At 37.6% G+C, this 23,602-nt stretch overlaps 2 protein-coding genes and 1 long non-coding RNA gene across 3 annotated transcripts; 1 reads left to right on the forward strand and 2 right to left on the reverse strand.

The window, feature by feature from the left end:
• Positions 1-162: 162 nt before the first annotated feature.
• Positions 163-8,486, reverse strand: LOC148734900 (E3 ubiquitin-protein ligase TRIM45-like). Its single transcript, XM_088754050.1, has 3 exons — positions 8,139-8,486; positions 6,348-6,540; positions 163-4,341 (listed from the first exon to the last, which is right to left on the reverse strand). The coding sequence occupies exons 2-3, from the start codon at positions 6,531-6,533 to the stop codon at positions 2,470-2,472; spliced, it is 2,058 nt and encodes a 685-aa protein (XP_088610176.1). The 5' UTR covers positions 6,534-6,540; positions 8,139-8,486; the 3' UTR covers positions 163-2,469.
• Positions 8,487-8,494: 8 nt separating this feature from the next.
• Positions 8,495-11,456, forward strand: LOC148734901 (uncharacterized). The gene is made up of 2 exons (XR_015998941.1): positions 8,495-8,631; positions 9,248-11,456. It is a non-coding gene; the product is annotated as an uncharacterized LOC148734901 (long non-coding RNA).
• Positions 11,457-16,404: 4,948 nt separating this feature from the next.
• On the reverse strand, positions 16,405-22,877 carry LOC148734902 (E3 ubiquitin-protein ligase TRIM45-like). Its single transcript, XM_088755148.1, has 2 exons — positions 22,642-22,877; positions 16,405-20,555 (listed from the first exon to the last, which is right to left on the reverse strand). Exons 1-2 carry the CDS (start codon positions 22,825-22,827, stop codon positions 18,672-18,674), a joined length of 2,070 nt encoding a protein of 689 aa, XP_088611274.1. The 5' UTR covers positions 22,828-22,877; the 3' UTR covers positions 16,405-18,671.
• Positions 22,878-23,602: the final 725 nt, after the last annotated feature.

Below are 23,602 nucleotides of genomic sequence, written 5' to 3' on the forward strand. Positions count from 1 at the left end.
ACAGGGTAAACCATGGCCTAGGCCAGGTTTTGTCCACACCCGGGATTTGATTGGTCGAAATCTTTATGCATATTTAATGAGCTACTGGGAAGACTTAGATGATCATTTCAAACTGCTTCAACCCAATGATCTAAAGTTAGATTAGGTGGGTGTTAGCCATTTAGATTGTGTAAGTAGGGTGTATATCATGGCTTCAAAGAAGATCAATAGCCTGTTTATTTCTATAAATTGTGTTTTACTTATTACACATTACTTTGGACTCATGTTTGTGCAGCCTTTCATCTTCGAATAAAAAAATCATAATCCTGAAAAACTTTTACAAAGTATTATTTTTGTAATTCTCAAGGAACAAAAATATTTTTTCTACACTTTTACTGCGTCACCAAGACAATGTAAACTCCAGAAATACATGTACTTCTGTAATGCCCCTCTATTTTGAGGAAAAAGCCAATAGGCAGAGATAACTAAACAGCTGCAATAGGGAGTTCGCTCACTCCTGAATTTTGTGTTGGACAGTACACAAATGTCCTGTGAGATTCAAATCAAAGTGCTTGTGGTTTTGTGAGTTTCATAGTGATAAATAATTTCGCAATGTGCTTGTGTACTTTGCACCAAATTTGCTGCAAATCTGTATTTCTCCACTTGTTTTACCCCTAGATTAGGCAGGTGGTCTGCCTTCTATCAAGGTTTTAACTCGGGCTCTAAAAGCCGTAAAAGCCTTAAAGTTGTTAAATAAATCAATCACACTCATACAAGTTACTGATTACTGGCAGTGGAATAGATATCCACTTATGAGTAAATTAAATTAAATGTGCTCATGATGCAAATCTTCCTTCGTGTTGAGGCCATAAGTGATGAAATGTATTTGAAGGTGCATCCAAAAATAGGATAAGAGGAAATAAATCTGAACCAAGGTTAAATTATTGTTATTACAAGACAATCATGTTTCTGAACATCTGAAGCAGGACAACTCACATATTACTATTGATTAACCGATTTGTTTACATAATTGAACACTTATTAATCCATTGAGTTTTTAGGTTACCAGTAATGGATGATGTAGTAAGAAACACTTGGGCAGGAATACTGTTAAGATCTGCCATTATAAACAAATCACAGTTTCCTTTTGCTTCTGGTCATAATGATTTTGTATGGCTTTCTCTTTCGACTCCTCATCAAGCACCAAGTTTATAGCACCTGGCATAACATTTTTCAGCTCATTGGCCACTTTTTTAATATCCCCTCTTCACTGATATGGTTATCAATTAGAGAGTGCATCAAGATAATGGATTGAGAAAATAAAAAAGTCTGATATATAGGGAATATTACATGGCCGCGCGGGGATACGAATTTTATCTTCGAGTGCTGAAAGTATCTCTCACTTGTTCACTGCGCTCACTCGTGAGAGATACTTTCAGCAGGAGAAGATAAAATTCGCATCCCCAAGCGGCCATGTAATGTCCTGTTTATTATATAGATACTGATGAAATTTCCACATAAAAGACAACTTTTTTTATTCATTTTTGCGCGCACCTGAGCAAGAAGCTCTATTGTAATTGGGTAATTATGTTGGTAACCATGACCACACCAATATCCTCACACGTGAAAGATAAAAATAGTATCTTCGCTGCGTGCAGTGAAGATATGATTTTTAGTAAAAGGAGAAATCCTGGTATTTCATCAGTATCTATATAATACGATAAATTATCTTTTCTTATGAAGCCATCAAATCATACAATTTAAAAATCTCCATTTCAACCACAGGTTAAAAGTGTCATTACCATACAAGGGCGTAGCCAGGATTTTTCAAAGGGGGGGTCACAGAGGCTACTCACCATTTACACCACCGCTCTCCCGCATGTATCAGTGGGCTCAGTCGTATTATCGCAGCATGAAGGCCCATATCAATGGCTTTTACGGCCAAGATATTGTCCTGGCGTTTTTGCCACCTGAATATTGTAGGTTGTTTGCTCTAAAGAAGACCCATTAAGGGGGGGTTACGGGCACCACAGGCCCCCCCTGGCTATGCCCTTGCCATATTAGCACTTTATGCCACTACCAAGCTGTTCAAAATCTTCTTCCTTTGAGCAACTTGCTCATTTCACTGGAAGCTACTGAGGAGCAAACTTTTTCTCAGGGAGACAATCAAACCATAGATAAAAACAGTAATCCCACTGTAATTATAATTCAGAGTTCTTCAGTATAATTGTTCTGCCACATGATTAACTGTTTGTGATCGGACAAAGCCAACTGTCTTCATATTTTAATGGAATTTGCCTCGTAAGAGCAACAACAAAGACTTAGAATTCTGGATGATTCTCTAGGCACCTCCTAAACTAGACCAGTTTTGCAGGATAAATACCACAAAAATGCTTTGAATGTTGCTGCCGCTCGTTAAACAGCAAAAATCGTGATCAAAAACCAAATCTAAAAAATGGGAGATTTTGTTGAGAATTGTATTCCATGAAATTAAAATTCATTCTCCTGATAAAACGATACCCATTTTTGACGATTAGGTGGACAGACATGAACCAGTCGTTCCCCTTCCACGCCTGTGAAGACATCAGCTTCTTTACTACGAATATTGTAAATGATTAGTTTCTTGCTTTCAAGATTTAAAAAAACTGTGAAAACATCTTTGTTGTGCACATCCTTGACAGATGCTTCTGCAAAGTCTGATCGACAGGAATTCAGTTTAGATCCCGTCAAGATTAATGACCATGTTTTAGATATTCTCCTTTGATCACACCTCGAAGAAAATTGCTGATCAGTGTGTACACGACCACCCCTGCCCTCCGTTTTATAATTAATCCTTGGACCACGCCTCGAAGAAAATTGCTGATGAGTGCGTACAGGATCATCCTTGACCCCTATTTCTATCCTTGCTTCTTCATCATTCAAGTGAATCAGTGGTACATCTGAGGTTATGTTAAAATTTGAAGCTGTGCTAGAATTTCTCCTCAAAACAATTTGCTGAAAAATGTTTACACGATCATCCCTGCCCTCCGTTTCTATCCTAGCTTCTTTATCATCCAATTCAAGCTGAAGTTTCCAGCAATGCATTCCTTCTGAAAAAGCATGGATTAATTCAGTTACACTCCACCGAAAGGGACTTCCATTAATGTGTTTACCTCCAACTTTCACAGACAGAACGGCGTTTCCAGCATTCTTTGGACAATACGAGAAACTGTATGACCCGTCATCCTTATCAAATACTATAGGTGATACCAGACTGGTTGTGTCCTTACCACTTTTTTCGTACAAGTGTATCTGCCTCTCCTCAAATTCAACACACACCGTCACTTGATGTCCACCTCCTGTCACTTTAATGTTTCTTTCATCTTTGATAATAACTGTGAAATCCACAGGTTGTCGTCGCAGAGTCTGATACATAACTCCTTCTTCTCCTCCTGCCATGCTGACGGTGCAATTCTGAGGGTCACATGGATGGTAACTTAAGGACGCTATTTTTCCCACATCCCAAATAGATTTGTGCTCTTGGAGTCTGAAGTAATCATTCTGACAGGGTTTCAACTGGTCTTGTGAAGAATTAAGCTGCGAAAGTCGCTGGACAAGTTGTGTCTTCATGGACAAGAGCTTTACGTCATCTCCATCTGCTATGGCCTGGCTGGTAAAACTAACACTGCTTCTCAATTGGGCCAAAAGTAGGGAGAGCCCTTCTGCCTGACTGTCCAGTTTTTTTACTCTTTCTTGACCTTGTGCTGCAGCTTCATTCTTTAGGTTTGCACGCTGATGCTCCAATGCCTCCACTTGCTTGTCAAAAAAAGAATCCACCTGTTTGCCTGCCTCCGAGCACCTACTCAGAACACGGATTCTCATGGTCTTCACCACTTGTAAACTTTCAGCAACAACCTTTTCTTTAGCTTTGCATTTCTCAAGAATTCCATGCACAGAACTTCTTTCCTGTTCAGCAATGTCAGCCACAAAGTTATACATGTGTTCTCGGTGATCAACAATAGTGCAGTCTCGGCAGATTGTTTTCTGGCAAGTTTGACAAAAGAGCTTGAGTAGTTCTCCACTATGTTTTTCACAGAATGCTGGCTTTACAAGGGCCTTTGAGCCAACTCTTTTGACTTCCTCCAGGGATAAAATCTTGTGACCCTTGAATGCATTGATCCTTTTATGTGCAGTAACACAAAACTCACACATGAAAACACAGCAGCTGGTACAACGAGACACAGCTGGGTCCCCACTGTCACAGTGCTCACAGGGCAGTGTCTTTTTGGATGAAGCCATGCTGCTATCCTGCATACTTAGCAAGGTCATGAAATTGTTCAACCAGAAATTTGGTGGCAGCTTGTCCACATCTCCATCAGTTATCTATTTGAGAGTAAGTGCAGACTTGTTGGAATAGGCTAATTAAATTTTGCATTAGTTTATACTTTTTATATCTTTTTATCACATTTGACAGATGAAATTGCGCTATAATCCATGACACAGACTAAAACATGTGAAATGTACATTTGTACAGTATCATGAAAAGTGCAGTATCTTGAACTGCATGTCTCACAGTATTCATGATTTTTGTGAGTATGTAATCTGCAATGTGGATTTGCTTAATAAATGAATGGGAAAACTCCCTTGCAAGTTTTTTTGTTATATCATTATGTTCTCAAATCCCTTTTTTCGCTAAATCAGACCAAATAATGTTCAGTGTAGAAATAGATGGAAAAAAAACTTAATGATTTGCATACTCACGTGCCTCATTTTAGAACAATAGACAATTTTAGAACAAAACTTTTTTCCCTTCTTGTTCTTCAACTCCTTAATTTTCACACAATTTCATAATTTTTGGAGTTGGTATCAGTCTCAGAATACACCAGAAAATGAGTGTTCTATTATTTTTTAAATCCACACACATTTCTCTTTCAGTCTTGTCCTTCATTCAGCACACAGAATGTGACCTCAATCCCCATTCTTTTAAAAAGCATCTTGCACAAAGAGCTGTTCCTTAGAAGTTTTCATGAGCACATGTTTAATAATCTTTCTCTGGGGGAGGGAGGACCCAGATGTTTATCTGTGTTCCACGCTCACACCAAAACAAATACAATCTTTCTGTATTCCGCGATAATAGAAAACATTTCATTGACCTGGAGCGTAAAGACTATGTGAAATATTTAGATGTACTTATTGACAGTAACCTTACCTGAAAACATCATATCAGTCATATTGCATCAAAAATAAGTAAAGGCATTGGTATAATCTGTAGACTAAGGCATCTTGTACCATATTCGACATTACTAAATATATATAGGTCACTCATTTATCCTTACTTATCATATGGCCTTGTAGCTTGGGGCCAAGCAGCTAAGTCTCATATGGAAAAAATGTTGATACTCCAGAAAAGGGTTGTGCGATTAATGAACTTTGCCAACTATAATTCACACGCCATCCCTTATTTTATATCAGCTAATATTGTGCCAATTAGTATGCTTTACGTTACACTCTCTTCTTTCTTAATGCATGATGTCCATAACAATTTAACCCCCCCTAATTTTTCTGGTTTGTTCACTCTTTCCCACCAAATACACAATCATAAGACCCGATCTTTATCTGCCGGTAACTGTTACATAAACTATTCTAGGCTAAATCAACATAAAAACTCATTCTCAAGGATTGGTTGTAAAATTTGGAATAGCATCCCAGGAAACTTAAGGAATCTTCCAAAAGATATTTTCAAGAAAAAGCTAACAACAACATTATTTCAAAATCCTCAAGTTCAAGATAGTTATGTTGATGTAGAACGAAGAATCAATGATGTGTCAAAAGTTAAATCCAGTTAATAGCAGTGTATAACTTATGTATTCTTCTATTTATTGTCATGTGTTTCTATTTCTGTATTTTTATCTCATACTGTCATTTCTGCTTTTAAATTAATGATTTAACATTTAATTTCTGTTTCTTGTATATTTATTGAATCTTTTGTTGAACCGAAATTTATGTAAGATGTTTTAGCGTCCACACACTCCCCGCCGAGACCAGCTATGCTATTTGTGGGTAGTGGTTGATTATGTTTAGTTAAGTTAGTTAAGTTAAGTTTAGTTAGTTAAGTTATGCAAATGTAATATATTTATTCCCTTATAAAACAATAGTCTTGCAATGCTCTCAACATTACTGATCTATGCATTATGCAGCATTCTTCTCACATATGAACCTTATAATGGTCGAGCTCACCATATAGTCTTTGTTGATCAGTGGTCAAGCATCAGAGTGAAGAATCCAAATGTCTGAGTTTCAATTTCTCAAGAGAATTTAGAGATTTTTCTCTCTCTTTGGCTTATGTTCAAAACTGGACAAGTAACATCTTTCTCTAATCTTGAACTTACTTTAACTTCCTGTCGGCACCCTGGGCAGATTATGATATGCTCAGGTCCCTTTTTCTTCACTAGTTTCACTAGGCACCCTTTACAGTAGGAGTGCAGGCATGTCAACACTTTTGGTTCCTTAAATTGTTCCAGACAAATGGCACAACACATCTCTTTAGCAACTTCTTTTGGCTGAGCACAGGCCATTACCAATCTGGAAAATCCAATCCAATGCTTAAAATAACATCTATCATTTACATTACTGGCATCACATGTGGGCAAGAGAACACAAGCAAAATTAACAACAAACATGGGCAGTTGGCTTAATTTCTTTCCCATCACTTATCTTGATCCATAAAAACTAAAAAGGAAGAACTTGACCAATATCCAGCCATCTTGACTGAACAAGCTTGATTATTAAAGGATTTATTGTCTTACAAATAGATTTCCCATTATTAAGAATTAAGAATAACTTGGTTACTTCGAGAGCCCGGAAAGAAAGCCAACTGTGTTTGTAGCACAACAAATTCACGAGAGCCATCTCTGTTTTTTTTTATTTGACAATCTTCTGCCGCTTTTAGCGTTTCCATTGCCAAAATTGTCCAAGACCATGATTATAATCTTAGTTCTAATTCTATTTTTTTCATGCAATGTGGGCAATCCCAAGCAGGCAAGATGGGCCTATCTTGCCTGCTTAAGCAGCCAATCAGAACACACAATTATCTTTGTCTTGCTCGCAAGCACTACAAGCGATGTAATAATGCATATTTATTCACATTAATTGTAGGTTTACAGAGAACATAGTCCCCTCTACCAACTATGCAGAGAATAAGGAATTTTATTTTCGGGTTCAATTAAAACCAGAAGCTTATGGCCTAACAGAAGGGTTATAAGTTTCTGTTAAAACTCATAAGCATTGTAAAGTCCTACTTGAAAGCTGTCATACAAATAAGCACTTGTACTCTATTCAGCTCCCTCTCCCGAATAAGTGCCCATCCCTTGGGCCATAATATCAAACAAAAATCCCTCAAGTAAGTCCCCCTTCCTCCCTCACTTTTTTAAATAGTCGAGATACAAAGAAATCCTCATCCTCAGAGACCCAGGGGCTCTCAGTCTTGATCTCTAGCCCCTGGGTCTCCACGGATGGGAAAACCTCTTTCTTGTTGTGGAAAATTAAAATAAGCACCCAGGTCCTTATTTGAGGAAATACAGTATGGGTCAACTAACACTGCATGCTAGTTCTCTGCTACTTTTTTTCTCACAATATGCCCTTCTTGCATGCTAAAATTATATCAGTTTTGGTGTATATTGATGAAAATATTGGATGTATAAGTGTGACATTTTTATCTCCTGGATCAAATAATTTTTCAGCTGGGAAAAGTAAGAACCTTTTTAAAACCTTAATAGCATTATTCCCTTAAAATATTGGTTACAAAAGAACTTTTTGGCCTAATTTAGAGAAATGCAGGTTGTTATAAGCAGGTATTTCGCGAGTTTGCACAGCATAAGTCGTACTACTATTTCATACCTTTCGGCCTCGTTGTTGAGTCAAATTAGTTAAACCAGGAAGTTAGCGAATAAAAGCCTAGTTTGTGAAAGTATACATAACTTTACTCTGTATGGGAAACTTCCGTTTTCAACTTATGAAGAAGCATGTATGTAGGTACGAGTTTACGTTAAAACAAACTAGTTGGATGGTCGTTCTTCGCAAAGCAAGAGGAAAAATCATCCAAAACCGCTAAACCGCTGAAAATTTCGATCAAGACCGGACACTGCATGCAAAACCGTCAAAACCGATAAAACTCCACATACCAGTTATCAAAACCCCAATCGATCCGATACAGTATAATTTGGATACATCAACAAAGTTGAAATGGTAAATTGGCCACCGTAACGGTTACAAAAGCTGACGTTTCGAGCGTTAGCCCTTCGTCGGAGTGATACAGTGGTGACAAGTGGAGCTTGAAGATCAGCTGGATGCCAATAGTACCATCAGTCCTCCAACTCTTTACCAGCTTATCATCACAGCATGTATTTAGTCACTTGAATCATTTCGTTTGTTATTTCCAATTAAACGTCGTGTTGTGCAAGAAGTATTTGAACAAAATTATTCCAGGGGAATGTGGTTTCTCATGCTTACGTTTCTGCCTTTGAACTCACTTTCCCTCACAATAACTCTCTAAAAAGTCCCATAATTCGTAGCGAGGGTCTTATCACGCTGTCTACATATTCATAATGCAATTAATTTGCTTTTCCTAGAACCGAAGAATTGTAGACCAAGTATTTGAGCTTTCTGTTCTCATTGGTAAGCTCCTTCAACTCTTCTTACGAAGTCACTTAATCAATTTTTGTTTACTGAGCTAGCTTTTAACTTTTTGAAGGTGCACTGTTTTTTCACCACAAAAGTTTCATGCCAGACGATCTCGAAGAACGCTCTCTACTTCATGTGTGATTACGTATGCTCAAAATTACATGTATGCCATTTCCGACTACCTCCTTTTAGCTTTACTCCCTAAGCGGATTAAAGTTATGTAAATCTACAGACTTAATTGGCTTTCACTTGCTAAATTCCTGGTTAAACTAATTTATAAAATAGGTCGCATGGGCATGAAATACGGTATTACATATACTGTGCAAACGTGCTGATAAGAATCTACCTTTTTCTGAATAAGCCTGGAGAAGTTCTTGTATGACTGTTTATTTTTAGGAAATCAGGCTACAAAGGGTTTACATGTGAAGGTGTAGTCTGATCGTCCGGATGAGGGTTTACAACAGGTTCTTACTTTCCAAGTTCAGTGATGTATATCTTTACATGATGTATATCAGGTTCTTACTTTCCAAGTTCAGTGATGTATATCTTTACGTGATGTATATCTGGTATCTGTTCGACAACATCATTATTTAGGTGTTTTGCTGTCTAGTGATCTGCGGTGGAACACTCATGTGGACAAGATTGCTAAAAAGGGGAACTCTTCACTTGCGTTTGTGAAAAGGAACTTGTATGCCTGCTCTGAAGAAACTAAACGTGCAGCTTATGTATCACTTGTCAGGCCACATTTAGAGTATGCGTCTGCAGTATGGGATCCTTATAGACAGAATCAAGTGGAGAAACTAGAAGCTATCCAAAGTCGCGCAGTGAGATTTATTAAACATGATTATAGTTATAACACTAGCGTGTCCAATTTGAGGAAATCCCTATCTTTGGATTTACTAAGCGAGAGAAGAAAATCCCATCGTTTACAAATTTTCCATAAATCTGTGAACAATAGTATTGCTTTGCCTATCCCGTCTTATTATCAATTGTCTATTAGGAAAACTAGAAATTACTCGACGAATTCATTTATTCAACCACCTGTACATCATGACTACTACAAGTATAGTTTCTTTCCGAGAACTATAAGGGACTGGAACTGTTTATCACCTGGAACTAGATCACTTAATTATTCAGCTTTTTGCAGTACAACATTTTTCTACGTTTAAGCATAGCTATATTGTTAATTACATATTTTATTTATTTATTATTTTTATTAGCTATGTTTATATTTTTATATTTTTATTCTTTTATCTCTTCTTGATGTGTGATAGCGTTGAAGAGTAGTAAAGTAGATGTAGATGTTTACAGTTCATATCACTGCTCCTCTAAAAAGAGGCAGCTGATCGAGCAGCGTGGTTGAGCAAACTTTTTTACGTGATATGTCATATGTGTTTGTCTGAAATGACATTGCAATGCAAGTGATCTAGCTGGTGACTCATTTCCCTTTTTTAAAACTTGTTTTATCTGAGTGTGTTTAAAGTTTATCAAACTTTAAACACACTCTCTAACAGTTTCAGATTTAAATGAGCATAAAATTGCCTTTGAATTAACGCACAGAACATGTACCACCTGCATTGCCACCTTGTTTAGGCTGTAGTGCGATGAAATGGTATTCCGTGTTTGCAACATAGAAAGGAGAAAGACACGCGAGTTCTCATTTTTCTGCCAATAGTACTGTACATTTGTTTGTTTGTACATGACAGATAAGGTAAAACTAAAGATCCAGCAAGCTTTGTATACATGATTGAAATAGTGATTGTGAAAAACACTTGTACATCATATTTACTTTCAACAAAATACTTAATATTGATATCATCTTATCGTCAAAATAGAGAACTTTGTGAGAAGGTAAAGAGGAGAGCTAGGTCGTATTTATATATATATATATATATTAACTACAGCTTTCAAGCAAGACTTAAAAACGCGTATCTGCAGTATTCCGCCCTAAAGGAAAACTGGTTATTTCTGGCAATTTGCAATAATACGAATTTGTTGTGACAGTCCATCTAAATGTAATAGATATTATTCACGGTTGGACTGGATTTTTGCGGCAATTGCTTCCTATGGAGGCGAAGCTACCATGTTGTCGAAATGTAAGAGTGAGTGTAACAGTAGAGTGCCGAACTGCAACCGATTTTGACCCGATGCTAAGAGGAAGAATGTCTCCTGAAAGAAATACTTCTGTGCCTAACAACATCTAAAATATAATTTTCATGCATACGCTAAAAATAAACAGAAATTTTCCTTGTAGAAGAAACAAATAAATTTAAACACGAAGGCGCGCTATATAAGAAAGTCTTCCCTGGGAAGACCTAGGCTCATTTGTCACTCACCGTCGACGAGTGCGGGCCAAATTCAAATGCTGGTAGACGAACAAAAGGAGCTACTGAGATATCTATTGTTCACTTCCACCAGCATGGTGGCATGAGGTAACGTGCGAGCCACCTACTTTGATCTCAAATTTACCGCCACAAATAAAGACAGTTTCCATTGGAGAAAGGAAATACAAATCTCAAAAATTCTTGTATTGTGATGAAGACATAGAACAATTTTGAAGAATGCGCCCGCTGTTCAGTGCTTTGGTGTAGCTGTAGCTCAAGCTGACTTAACTCTAAGAGTTCTACATCACACGACGGTTGATTGACAAATGGTCCAGTGGGACATAAGGCTCCTTTTATAGCGCGCCTTCATGTTTAATAAGCGTCTCATAAAAAAAAAGCTTAAAAAAAAACGATCTTGCCATAGAAAAGAGAGAATTTTACCGTTCGAATTAGCGAACTGTTTTCAACAGAACCGAATAAATATTTTTTTCACTACTTGCCGTGAAGCTACAGAAAACAGAGCATTATACCGTTTTAATCAGCAGTTATGCCCAGAGGAACGGATAAATTTTCGAAACGAGGAGGGTGCAAAATATGATACATTGAGTTTAACATATCATCAAGGTTTGTCAAAGTTATGGGAGAGGCAGGCGAGGAGGTTTTGCCTGCCATACTGTTCTATAGCCTCTATCACTGTTTAATGCTTTAAAATGTGACAATTTAAAGAACCAAAAGTGTTACCACGCCTGCACACCCACTGTAAAGGGTGCCATGTAAAAGTGAGTTCAGGATTTTATTCTTTCAACGAAACCCTTTCATCCTTTATAAATATCGATTCTCCACACCAATTACTATACATTTCTTGTAATTTTAGATTTGGGAATTTAATATCAAATCTAATGAAAAAGCATCTGTTTGTTGATGAGTGCTCTATAGAAATCAATAAATTTATTACTATTCATTAAAACAATGACAACAATAAGTACAATCGTTTTTACTATTATTATTATTATTATTATTATCATTATAATACTAACTTTGAGCCAAAAGAAAACTTCTCGTGCACAACATTAAGTTGTCGTTTGCTCCATGACGTTGAACATTCCTCAAAATGTATTAGTCTTGAAGAATGGCGGCGGCTCGCGAGTTTTGAAGGACAAAACCTTGATTGGGATATTTACAGCATAAAGTATATAGAGCGGCGACAAGGGTTGATCAATGCGAATGACACCCTTTATCCTTGCCTTTCCTTTTGTTCAGCATTGATGAATACTTTCACAACTTACTGTTTCCTTACTCGGAACTGGTCAGTTCAGACGACCACCACAGACCCTAGAATATTATCCAAGCTTTAATAATTATTCGATCTATGAGAAATACATTTACAATTCGAAATCAGAAAAACGCAAATTAAGTCTTAATCTCGTGGCAAAACTCAAGAAAAACGTGACTGGAAACTTACTTCTGTGGTGGGTCGTAAAAACAAGTTTCTCACTTCAGGTTAGCAGATTCGGGTAAGCGAACAGATTACAAAAACCGACTTCTCTTTCTTACTGATTCTTCTGAAAACTGGTTTAAAATATGATAAAGCTAACACTTTTTAATCATTGTACGGAATTAATGTCAATCACGAGTTGTGTAATTAAAATATATCTGCAATCAAAGACAACGCCTATTTACTAAACGAAACACTTACGAACAGGCAATTGTCATTTTCAGAAATGTCACTTTAAGTAAATCAAATGGTTCATCTTATACTTTTGACCCTCGTGCTAGAGACGGTGATGGTATGCCAAATTCTAATAGCACGGCAACTGTAATAAAATTTGGAAATTTGGATGAACTTGGAACATTCCTTTGTTCTGTAGCAAATGAACTGATATGTGAGTGTTTTGAAATTATCCCTCTGACGACAACACCCACTTCCACATCAAAACTACTAGTACTATTAATATTATTATCATTACAATCACTAAATAAGCTTCTTTTGTATTCGATAAGATTACTGACGGAGATATTGGCAAGCTGCAGCTAAATCTCTGGATAAAAAATTTCATGACCATGTTAAGCATGCAGGACAGCAATATGAGTCTTCATACAAAAAGCCACTGGTGTGTGAGCACTTTGGCAGTAGCGATCCAACCGTGTCACGCTGCACCAACTGCTGTGTTTTCATGTGCGAGTTTTGTGCCACTGCACATACAGCAACAAGGATACATTACAGCAACAAGGAATCACAAGATCTTATCCCTGGAAGAAGTCAAAAGAGTTGGCTCAAAGGCTCTTGTCATACCAGCATATTATGAAAAGCATAGTGGGGAGCGACTCAAGCTCTTTTGCCAAACTTGCCAGAAAACAATCTGCTGAGACTGCACCATTGTTGATCACCGGAAACACAAGTACAACTTTGTGGCTGATATTGCTGAAAAGGAAAGAATTTCTATGCGTGGTGTTCTTTAGAAATGTATAACTAAAGAAAAGGCAGTCGCCGAAGGTCTGAAAGCAGTATAGAACACGAAAAGCTGCGTCCCAACTAAAGTCTCAGAGGTAAACGAACAGGTGTATTCGTTTTTCGATGAGCAAATAAAGGCACTGGAGAATCGCCGTGCAATCCTGAAGCATGAAGCTGCAACACAAGGCCAGGTCAAAGTCAAACAGCTTGACAATCAGGCAGACAATCTTTGATGGCTGCCTTAGTTTCTTTAGTGGAGTATATTTGGGCAATGGCAGGCGATGCAGATGTTGCATCTCATTCACCGGAAATTTTCGATGTACGTTTATTCAGCAAGTCTGGCTACGTTTACCAATCTTAAAATATCATGTATTACACAACAGTTATCCCTGAAAAAGTTGTGGCTACCGCTAGTTTATTCTGGATTCCAAAAGCTTTTGCGTGAGTCTATTTCTCATCGGAAATCTTGAAGTCCAAGCTGCAAAAAAATACTTTGTCACTAACAGCATCACTTGTGCCAATCATTTCTTAACTGACTGAACACTCTCTCAGGAAGCCTACTTAAGAATTTTAGAAAGTCAAATTAGAGTAGTTCTATAGTGATCGGAAAACTTGACTTAAATAGAAGTGGAATGTTCAGCTTCCATTTTCAAAGCTTTATTTTATTGCAGGTCTCGCATTTCCATGACTTGTTAGATTCTACAGCCCAGGGTGGTATGTTAACACACAAGGTGCCACCAGTCATTGCAGTGGTGACATTGCCCATAGGCATCACCAATAGGAGAAGTAGGGGAGGGGGTGTGATTGATCTGGCGCGCGGCAGAAAATTCAACGGTAAACAATAAAGACAATAGTGTTTATGTCTCAAACCTATTGGTCTGATAGTTGCCCCTTGGAAATTTGACGTTCTTAAATCTGGCATATTTGTGTTTTAAGAACATCAAATTTCAACACAAAATAAGTGTTTTAAATTATTTTTAAATATTCCTTTTTGGATTTTAGTGTTCCTTGCACAACTGCAACTCACAAACAATGACAAATGAATTAGAACAAGAACAAATGACATTTGAAAAAAGTATTCACATACTGTTTACTTCTCAATGATTATTTCTTGTTTTATTTCTGTTCATATTAAGATGGGTATTGTTTATCACCCCCTCCTCCCCCACCCCCAAAAAAAACTGAAAAATTTGTGGGAAATTTTATCATGATTAATGAGTACTGGTTAACCCAAACCTGCAGTTTAATTTCTTTTCTCTTTTGTTTCCAAGCTTTCTTCCTGTCTTTTCTATTTCGACAGTCAAAATTTTTTTGCACCAAAACAAAATATGGTTTGCCATCAAATTTCAATTTTTGGTCTTCCCACACGACTTTGTGTGTTGTAGCAGATGGGTCTAACACAGAACTATAATTTAGTGTCTGCCAACAAGGGATTTTGTCACCGGGTATTCTTATCACTCATAATGTGAAATGTTCTAACCCAGTCTTGGAAAGATCATATTAGAGAGTTTGTTGAAATATATACTATACAAGGTCTGTTAAGCCCACAGGGGCTTATGGAAATTTCAGGCCTCATTCATGGGGGGTTTATTTGAAGGGGAGTAATACAAAGGGGAGGAGCATGGAGGGGAGGGGGGTGAGTGTAATCTAAAAACTTGCAATTCAGTTATCTTAAAATATTTCTTTTTTCGCTCAAAGAAAATTTAAATATAACGGATTGATTGGTGATGTATTGTGCTGTTCCTTCTCTCAGTGCCTTTATAAAACTAGACCAACTGAGGATTTAGTTGGTCCCCTTTTATAGTAAATGGATGGGAGAATAACACATATTTGGCTTATTTGCACCGTCAGACTTAGCGATACTCCCAAAGTTGTCATCCACCACCCAAAGAGTGAACAATGAGTTTGTACACAACTCCCATTCTTTGACAATATCGTCGATCTTGTAAGATTCGTAAATGTAGCCGGCCTTGCTGGATAAACGTACATCGAAAATGTCCGATAAATGAGATGCAACATCTGCATCGCCTGCTATTGCCCAAATATACTCCACTAAAGAAACTAAGACATTATATTATTGTTTTCTGCTGAATTTGAAAAAGAGCGCGAAACACTTTTTTCAATACCGGAACCGGAAACCGATTTTGGAAGGACACAAGGGCCGTTTGAGCTATGGAAACAAAGCAAATCCGTCGAGCAGCTACTCGTTTCCACAGCTGAAACCGCCCTTGAGGTTTAGTGTCTTTGATTTTTTTTTTTTATCGGCGAAAATAAACCTTAAAGCGACAGAACTACGCTCGATGTAATGTTTACTAAGCCAGATGTTTTCTCTTGATTCAAAACACACATGAAGTAGACTTAAAATTTGTGCACAGCAAGAACAGGGAACGTTCGGAGTCGTAAATCGTCGGTAGTTCGGCGATAATTACATTCCAGTGATTTAATTTCATTCCCAGGCACCTCACGTCGAAGGGCACTTTGAGATATGGAAACAAGTCTTCCCAACTGACAGCCTGCATCATAAAGCCGCCATTTTGTATATCCTCTGCGACCACGCAATATTGGCCCCTCCTCTCCCCTCCCCCTTAACCTACGCTATGGTTGAGTGCTTTGATATTTGCAGTGTTTCGTCCCCTCGAACGTTGAAAATCGTGTTAGCGACCTCTTACCATACCCTTTTCAGAGAAATATAATTGTACACCAGCGTATTCGTTCGACTCTTACTGATTTTATTTTTATGTTCTTAAAAATCAGACCACCGGTAGGGCATAGGGCAGGCCACAGGGTAGGCCACAGGGTAAACCATGGCCTAGGCCAGGTTTTGTCCACACCCGGGATTTGATTGGTCGAAATCTTTATGCATATTTAATGAGCTACTGGGAAGACTTAGATGATCATTTCAAACTGCTTCAACCCAATGATCTAAAGTTAGATTAGGTGGGTGTTAGCCATTTAGATTGTGTAAGTAGGGTGTATATCATGGCTTCAAAGAAGATCAATAGCCTGTTTATTTCTATAAATTGTGTTTTACTTATTACACATTACTTTGGACTCGTGTTTGTGCAGCCTTTCATCTTCGAATAAAAAAATCATAATCCTGAAAAACTTTTACAAAGTATTATTTTTGTAATTCTCAAGGAACAAAAATATTTTTTCTACACTTTTACTGCGTCACCAAGACAATGTAAACTCCAGAAATACATGTACTTCTGTAATGCCCCTCTATTTTGAGGAAAAAGCCAATAGGCAGAGATAACTAAACAGCTGCAATAGGGAGTTCGCTCACTCCTGAATTTTGTGTTGGACAGTACACAAATGTCCTGTGAGATTCAAATCAAAGTGCTTGTGGTTTTGTGAGTTTCATAGTGATAAATAATTTCGCAATGTGCTTGTGTACTTTGCACCAAATTTGCTGCAAATCTGTATTTCTCCACTTGTTTTACCCCTAGATTAGGCAGGTGGTCTGCCTTCTATCAAGGTTTTAACTCGGGCTCTAAAAGCCGTAAAAGCCTTAAAGTTGTTAAATAAATCAATCACACTCACACAAGTTACTGATTACTGGCAGTGGAATAGATATCCACTTATGAGTAAATTAAATTAAATGTGCTCATGATGCAAATCTTCCTTCGTGTTGAGGCCATAAGTGATGAAATGTATTTGAAGGTGCATCCAAAAATATGATCAGAGGAAATAAATCTGAACCAAGGTTAAATTATTGTTATTACAAGACAATCATGTTTCTGAACATCTGAAGCAGGACAACTCACATATTACTATTGATTAACCGATTTGTTTACATAATTGAACACTTATTAATCCATTGAGTTTTTAGGGTACCAGTAATGGATGATGTAGTAAGAAACACTTGGGCAGGAATACTGTTAAGATCTGCCATTATAAACAAATCACAGTTTCCTTTTGCTTCTGGTCATAATGATTTTGTATGGCTTTCTCTTTCGACTCCTCATCAAGCACCAAGTTTATAGCACCTGGCATAACATTTTTCAGCTCATTGGCCACTTTTTTAATATCCCCTCTTCACTGATATGGTTATTAATTAGAGAGTGCATCAAGATAATGGATTGAGAAAATAAAAAAAGTCTGATATATAGAGAATATTACATGGCCGCGCGGGGATACGAATTTTACGCGTGCTGAAAGTTTCTCTCACTTGTTCACTGCGCTCACTCGTGAGAGATACTTTCAGCAGGAGAAGATAAAATTCGCATCCCCAAGCGGCCATGTAATGTCCTGTTTATTATATAGATACTGATCAAATTTCCACATAAAAGACAACTTTTTTTATTCATTTTCGCGCGCACCTGAGCGAGAAGCTCTATTGTAATTGGGTAATTATGTTGGTAACCATGACCACACCATTATCCTCACACGTGAAAGATAAAAATAGTATCTTTGCTGCGTGCAGTGAAGATATGATTTTTAGTAAAAGGAGAAATCCTGGTATTTCATAAGTATCTATATAATACGATATATTATCTTTTCTTATGAAGCCATCAAATCATACAATTTAAAAATCTCCATTTCAACCACAGGTTAAAAGTGTCATTACCATACAGGGGCGTAGCCAGGATTTTTCAAAGGGGGGGTCACAGAGGCTACTCACCATTTACACCACTGCTCTCCCGCATGTATCAGTGGGCTCAGTTGTATTATCGCGGCATGAAGGCCCATATCAATGGCTTTTACGGCCAAGATATTGTCCTGGCGTTTTTGCCACCTGAATATTGTAGGTTGTTTGCTCTAAAGAAGACCCATTAAGGGGGGGTTACGGGCACCACAGGCCCCCCCTGGCTATGCCCTTGCCATATTAGCACTTTATGCCACTACCAAGCTGTTCAAAATCTTCTTCCTTTGAGCAACTTGCTCATTTCACTGGAAGCTACTGAGGAGCAAACTTTTTCTCAGGGAGACAATCAAACCATAGATAAAAACAGTAATCCCACTGTAATTATAATTCAGAGTTCTTCAGTATAATTGTTCTGCCACATGATTAACTGTTTGTGATCGGACAAAGCCAACTGTCTTCATATTTTAATGGCATTTGCCTCTTATGAGCAACAACAAAGACTTAGAATTCTGGATGACTCCCTAGGCACCTCCTAAACTAGACCAGTTTTGCAGGATAAATACCACAAAAATGCTTTGAATGTTGCTGCCGCTCGTTAAACAGCAAAAATAGGGATCAAAAACCAAATCTAAAAAATGGGAGATTTTGTTGAGAATTGTATTCCATGAAATTAAAATTCATTCTCCTGATAAAACGATACCCATTTTTGATGAGTAGGTGGACAGACATGAACCAGTCGTTCTCCTTCCACGCCTGTGAAGACATCAGCTTCTTTACTACGAATATTGTAAATGATTAGTTTCTTGCTTTCAAGATTTAAAAAAACTGTGAAAACATCTTTGTTGCGCACATCCTTGACAGATGCTTCTGCAAAGTCTGATCGACAGGAATTCAGTTTAGATCCCGTCAAGATTAATGACCATGTTTTAGATATTCTCCTTTGATCACACCTCGAAAAAAATTGCTGATCAGTGTGTACACGACCACCCCTGCCCTCCGTTTTATAATTAATCCTTGGACCACGCCTCAAAGAAAATTGCTGATGAGTGCGTACAGGATCATCCTTGACCCCTATTTCTATCCTTGCTTCTTCATCATTCAAGTGAATCAGTGGTACATCTGAGGTTATGTTAAAATTTGAAGCTGTGTTAAAATTTCTTCTTTGATCACAACTCGAAAAAAATTGCTGAAAAATGTTTACACGATCATCCCTGCCCTCCGTTTCTATCCTAGCTTCTTTATCATTCAATTCAAGCTGAAGTTTCCAGCAATGCATTCCTTCTGAAAAAGCATGGATTAATTCAGTTACACTCCACTGAAAGGGACTTCCATTAATGTGTTTACCTCCAACTTTCACAGACAGAACGGCGTTTCCAGCATTCTTTGGACAATACGAGAAACTGTATGACCCGTCATCCTTATCAAATACTATAGGTGATACTAGACTGGTTGTGTCCTTACCACTTTTTTCGTACAAGTGTATCTGCCTCTCCTCAAATTCAACACACACCGTCACTTGATGTCCACCTCCTGTCACTTTAATGTTTCTTTCATCTTTGAGAATAACTGTGAAATCCACAGGTTGTCGTCGCAGAGTCTGATACATAACTCCTTCTTCTCCTCCTGCCATGCTGACGGTGCAATTCTGAGGGTCACATGGATGGTAACTTAAGGACGCTATTTTTCCCACATCCCAAATAGATTTGTGCTCTTGGAGTCTGAAGTAATCATTCTGACAGGGTTTCAACTGGTCTTGTGAAGAATTAAGCTGCGAAAGTCGCTGGACAAGTTGTGTCTTCATGGACAAGAGCTTTACGTCATCTCCATCTGCTATGGCCTGGCTGGTAAAACTAACACTGCTTCTCAATTGGGCCAAAAGTAGGGAGAGCCCTTCTGCCTGACTGTCCAGTTTTTTTACTCTTTCTTGACCTTGTGCTGCAGTTTCATTCTTTAGGTTTGCACGCTGATGCTCCAATGCCTCCACTTGCTTGTCAAAAAAAGAATCCACCTGTTTGCCTGCCTCCGAGCACCTACTCAGAACACGGATTCTCATGGTCTTCACCACTTGTAAACTTTCAGCAACAACCTTTTCTTTAGCTTTGCATTTCTCAAGAATTCCATGCACAGAACTTCTTTCCCGTTCAGCAATGTCAGCCACAAAGTTATACATGTGTTCTCGGTGATCAACAATAGTGCAGTCTCGGCAGATTGTTTTCTGGCAAGTTTGACAAAAGAGCTTGAGTAGTTCTCCACTATGTTTTTCACAGAATGCTGGCTTTACAAGGGCCTTTGAGCCAACTCTTTTGACTTCCTCCAGGGATAAAATCTTGTGACCCTTGAATGCATTGATCCTTTTATGTGCAGTAACACAAAACTCACACATGAAAACACAGCAGCTGGTACAACGAGACACAGCTGGGTCCCCACTGTCACAGTGCTCACAGAGCAGTGTCTTTTTGGATGAAGCCATGCTGCTATCCTGCATACTTAGCAAAGTCATGAAATTGTTCAACCAGAAATTTGGTGGCAGCTTGTCCACATCTCCATCAGTTATCTATTTGAGAGTAAGTGCAGACTTGTTGGAATAGGCTAATTAAATTTTGCATTAGTTTATACTTTTTATATCTTCTTATCACATTTGAAAGATTTCTTAAGTGAAATTGCGCTATAATCCATGACACAGACTAAAACATGTGAAATGTACCTTCGTACAGTATCATGAAAAGTGCAGTATCTTGAACTGCATGTCTCACAGTATTCATGATTTTTGTGAGTATGTAATCTGCAATGTGGATTTGCTTAATAAATGAATGGGAAAACTCCCTTGCAAGTTTTTTTGTTCTATCATTATGTTCTCAAATTCCTTTTTTCGCTAAATCAGACCAAATAATGTTCAGTGTAGAAATAGATGGAAAAAAAACTTAATGATTTGCGTACTCACGTGCCTCATTTTAGAACAAGAGACAATTTTAGAACAAAACTTTTTTCCCTTCTTGTTCTTCAACTCCTTAATTTTCACACAATTTCATAATTTTTGGAGTTGGTATCAGTCTCAGAATACACCAGAAAATGAGTGTTCTATTTTTTTTTAAATCCACACACATTTCTCTTTCAGTCTTGTCCTTCATTCAGCACACAGAATGCGACCTCAACTGGTTGGTATTTAAAGTAGGGGGTACATAGTCAAGGACCTCGATTTAAGAATCAAGATTTGAACAAAGGGACATCCCCATTCTTTTAAAATGCATCTTGCACAAAGAGCTGTTCCTTAGAAGTTTTCATGAGCACATCTTTAATAATCTCTCTCTGGGGGGGGGGGGGGGGAGGACCCAGATGTTTATCTGTGTTCCACGCTCACACCAAAACAAATAAAATCTTTTTGTATTCCGCGATAATAGAAAACATTTCATTGACCTGGAGCGTAAAGACTATGTGAAATATTTAGATGTACTTATTGACAGTAACCTTACCTGAAAACATCATATCAGTCATATTGCATCAAAAATAAGTAAAGGCATTGGTATAATCTGTAGACTAAGGCATCTTGTACCATATTCGACATTACTAAATATATATAGATCACTCATTTATCCTTACTTATCATATGGCCTTGTAGCTTGGGGCCAAGCAGCTAAGTCTCATATGGAAAAAATGTTGATACTCCAGAAAAGGGTTGTGCGATTAATGAACTTTGCCAACTATAATTCACACGCCATCCCTTATTTTATATCAGCTAATATTATGCCAATTAGTATGCTTTACATTAAACTCTCTTCTTTCTTAATGCATGATGTCCATAACAATTTAACCCCCCTAATTTTTCTGGTTTGTTCACTCTTTCCCACCAAATACACAATCATAAGACCCGATCTTCATCTGCCGGTAACTATTACATAAACTATTCTAGGCTAAATCAACATAAAAACTCATTCTCAAGGATTGGTTGTAAAATTTGGAATAGCATCCCAGGAAACTTAAGGAATCTTCCAAAAGATATTTTCAAGAAAAAGCTAACAACAACATTATTTCAAAATCTTCAAGTTCAAGATAGTTATGTTGATGTAGAACGTGTCAAAAGTTAAATCCAGTTAATAGCAGTGTATAACTTATGTATTCTTCTATTTATTGTCATGTGTTTCTATTTCTGTATTTTTATCTCATACTGTCATTTCTGCTTTTAAATTAATGATTTAACATTTAATTTCTGTTTCTTGTATATTTATTGAATCTTTTGTTGAGCCGAAATTTATGTAAGATGTTTTAGCGTCCACACACTCCCCGCCGAGACCAGCTATGCTATTTGTGGGTAGTGGTTGATTATGTTTAGTTAAGTTAGTTAAGTTAAGTTTAGTTAGTTAAGTTATGCAAATGTAATATATTTATTCCCTTATAAAACAATAAAATAGTCTTGCAATGCTCTCAACATTACTGATCTATGCATTATGCAGCATTCTTCTCACATATGAACCTTATAATGGTCGAGCTCACCATATAGTCTTTGTTGATCAGTGGTCAAGCATCAGAGTGCAGAATCCAAATGTCTGAGTTTCAATTTCTCAAGAGAATTTAGAGATTTTTCTCTCTCTTTGGCTTATGTTCATAACTGGACAAGTAACATCTTTCTCTAATCTTGAACTTACTTTAACTTCCTGTCGGCACTCTGGGCAGATTATGATATGCTCAGGTCCCTTTTTCTTCACTAGTTTCACTAGGCACCCTTTACAGTAGGAGTGCAGGCATGTCAACACTTTTGGCTCCTTAAATTGTTCCAGACAAATAGCACAACACATCTCTTTAGCAACTTCTTTTGGCTGAGCACAAGCCATTACCAATCTGGAAAATCCAATCCAATGCTTAAAATAGCATCTATCATTTACATTACTGGCATCACATGTGGGTAAGAGAACACAAGCAAAATTAACAACAAACGTGGGCAGTTGGCTTAATTTCTTTCCCATCACTTATCTTGATCCATAAAAACTAAAAAGGAAGAAATTGACCAATATCCAGCCATCTTGACGGAACAAGCTTGATTATTAAAGGATTTATTGTCTTACAAATAGATCTCCCATTATTAAGAATTAAGAATAACTTGGTTACTTCGAGAGCCCGGAAAGAAAGCCAACTGTGTTTGTAGCACAACAAATTCACTAGAGCCATCTCTGTTTTTTTTTATTTGACAATCTTCTGCCGCTTTTAGCGTTTCCATTGCCAAAATTGTCCAAGACCATGATTATGATCTTAGTTCTAATTCTATTTTTTTCATGCAATGTGGGCAATCCCAGGCAAGATGGGCCTATCTTGCCTGCTTAAGCAGCCAATCAGAAAACACAATTACCTTTGTCTTGCTCGCAAGCACTACAAGCGATGTAATAATGCATATTTATTCACATTAATTGTAGGTTTACAGAGAACATAGTCCCCTCTACCAACTATGCAGAGAATAAGGAATTTTATTTTCGGGTTCAATTAAAACCAGAAGCTTACGGCCTAACAGAAGGGTTAGAAGTTTCTGTTAAAACTCATAAGCATTTTTAAGTCCTACTTGAAAGCTGTCATACAAATAAGCACTTGTACGCTATTAAGCTCCCTCTCCTGGAT

The sequence above is a fragment of the Stylophora pistillata genome, chromosome 3 (genome assembly GCF_964205215.1).
Source record: "Stylophora pistillata chromosome 3, jaStyPist1.2, whole genome shotgun sequence".
Classification (NCBI taxonomy): domain Eukaryota; kingdom Metazoa; phylum Cnidaria; class Anthozoa; order Scleractinia; family Pocilloporidae; genus Stylophora; species Stylophora pistillata.

Bases quoted from the DNA above. Each gene is read 5' to 3' on its own strand.
- LOC148734900 (XM_088754050.1), bottom strand. From the start codon at position 6,533: ATGGCCTGTGCTCAGCCAAAAGAAGTTGCTAAAGAGATGTGTTGTGCC. The intron at 4,342-6,347 runs GTAAGTTCAAGA...ACTCTCAAATAG, and splicing joins GGTGCCGACAGGAAGTTAAA to ATAACTGATGGAGATGTGGA.
- LOC148734902 (XM_088755148.1), bottom strand. From the start codon at position 22,827: ATGGCTTGTGCTCAGCCAAAAGAAGTTGCTAAAGAGATGTGTTGTGCT. The intron at 20,556-22,641 runs GTAAGTTCAAGA...ACTCTCAAATAG, and splicing joins AGTGCCGACAGGAAGTTAAA to ATAACTGATGGAGATGTGGA.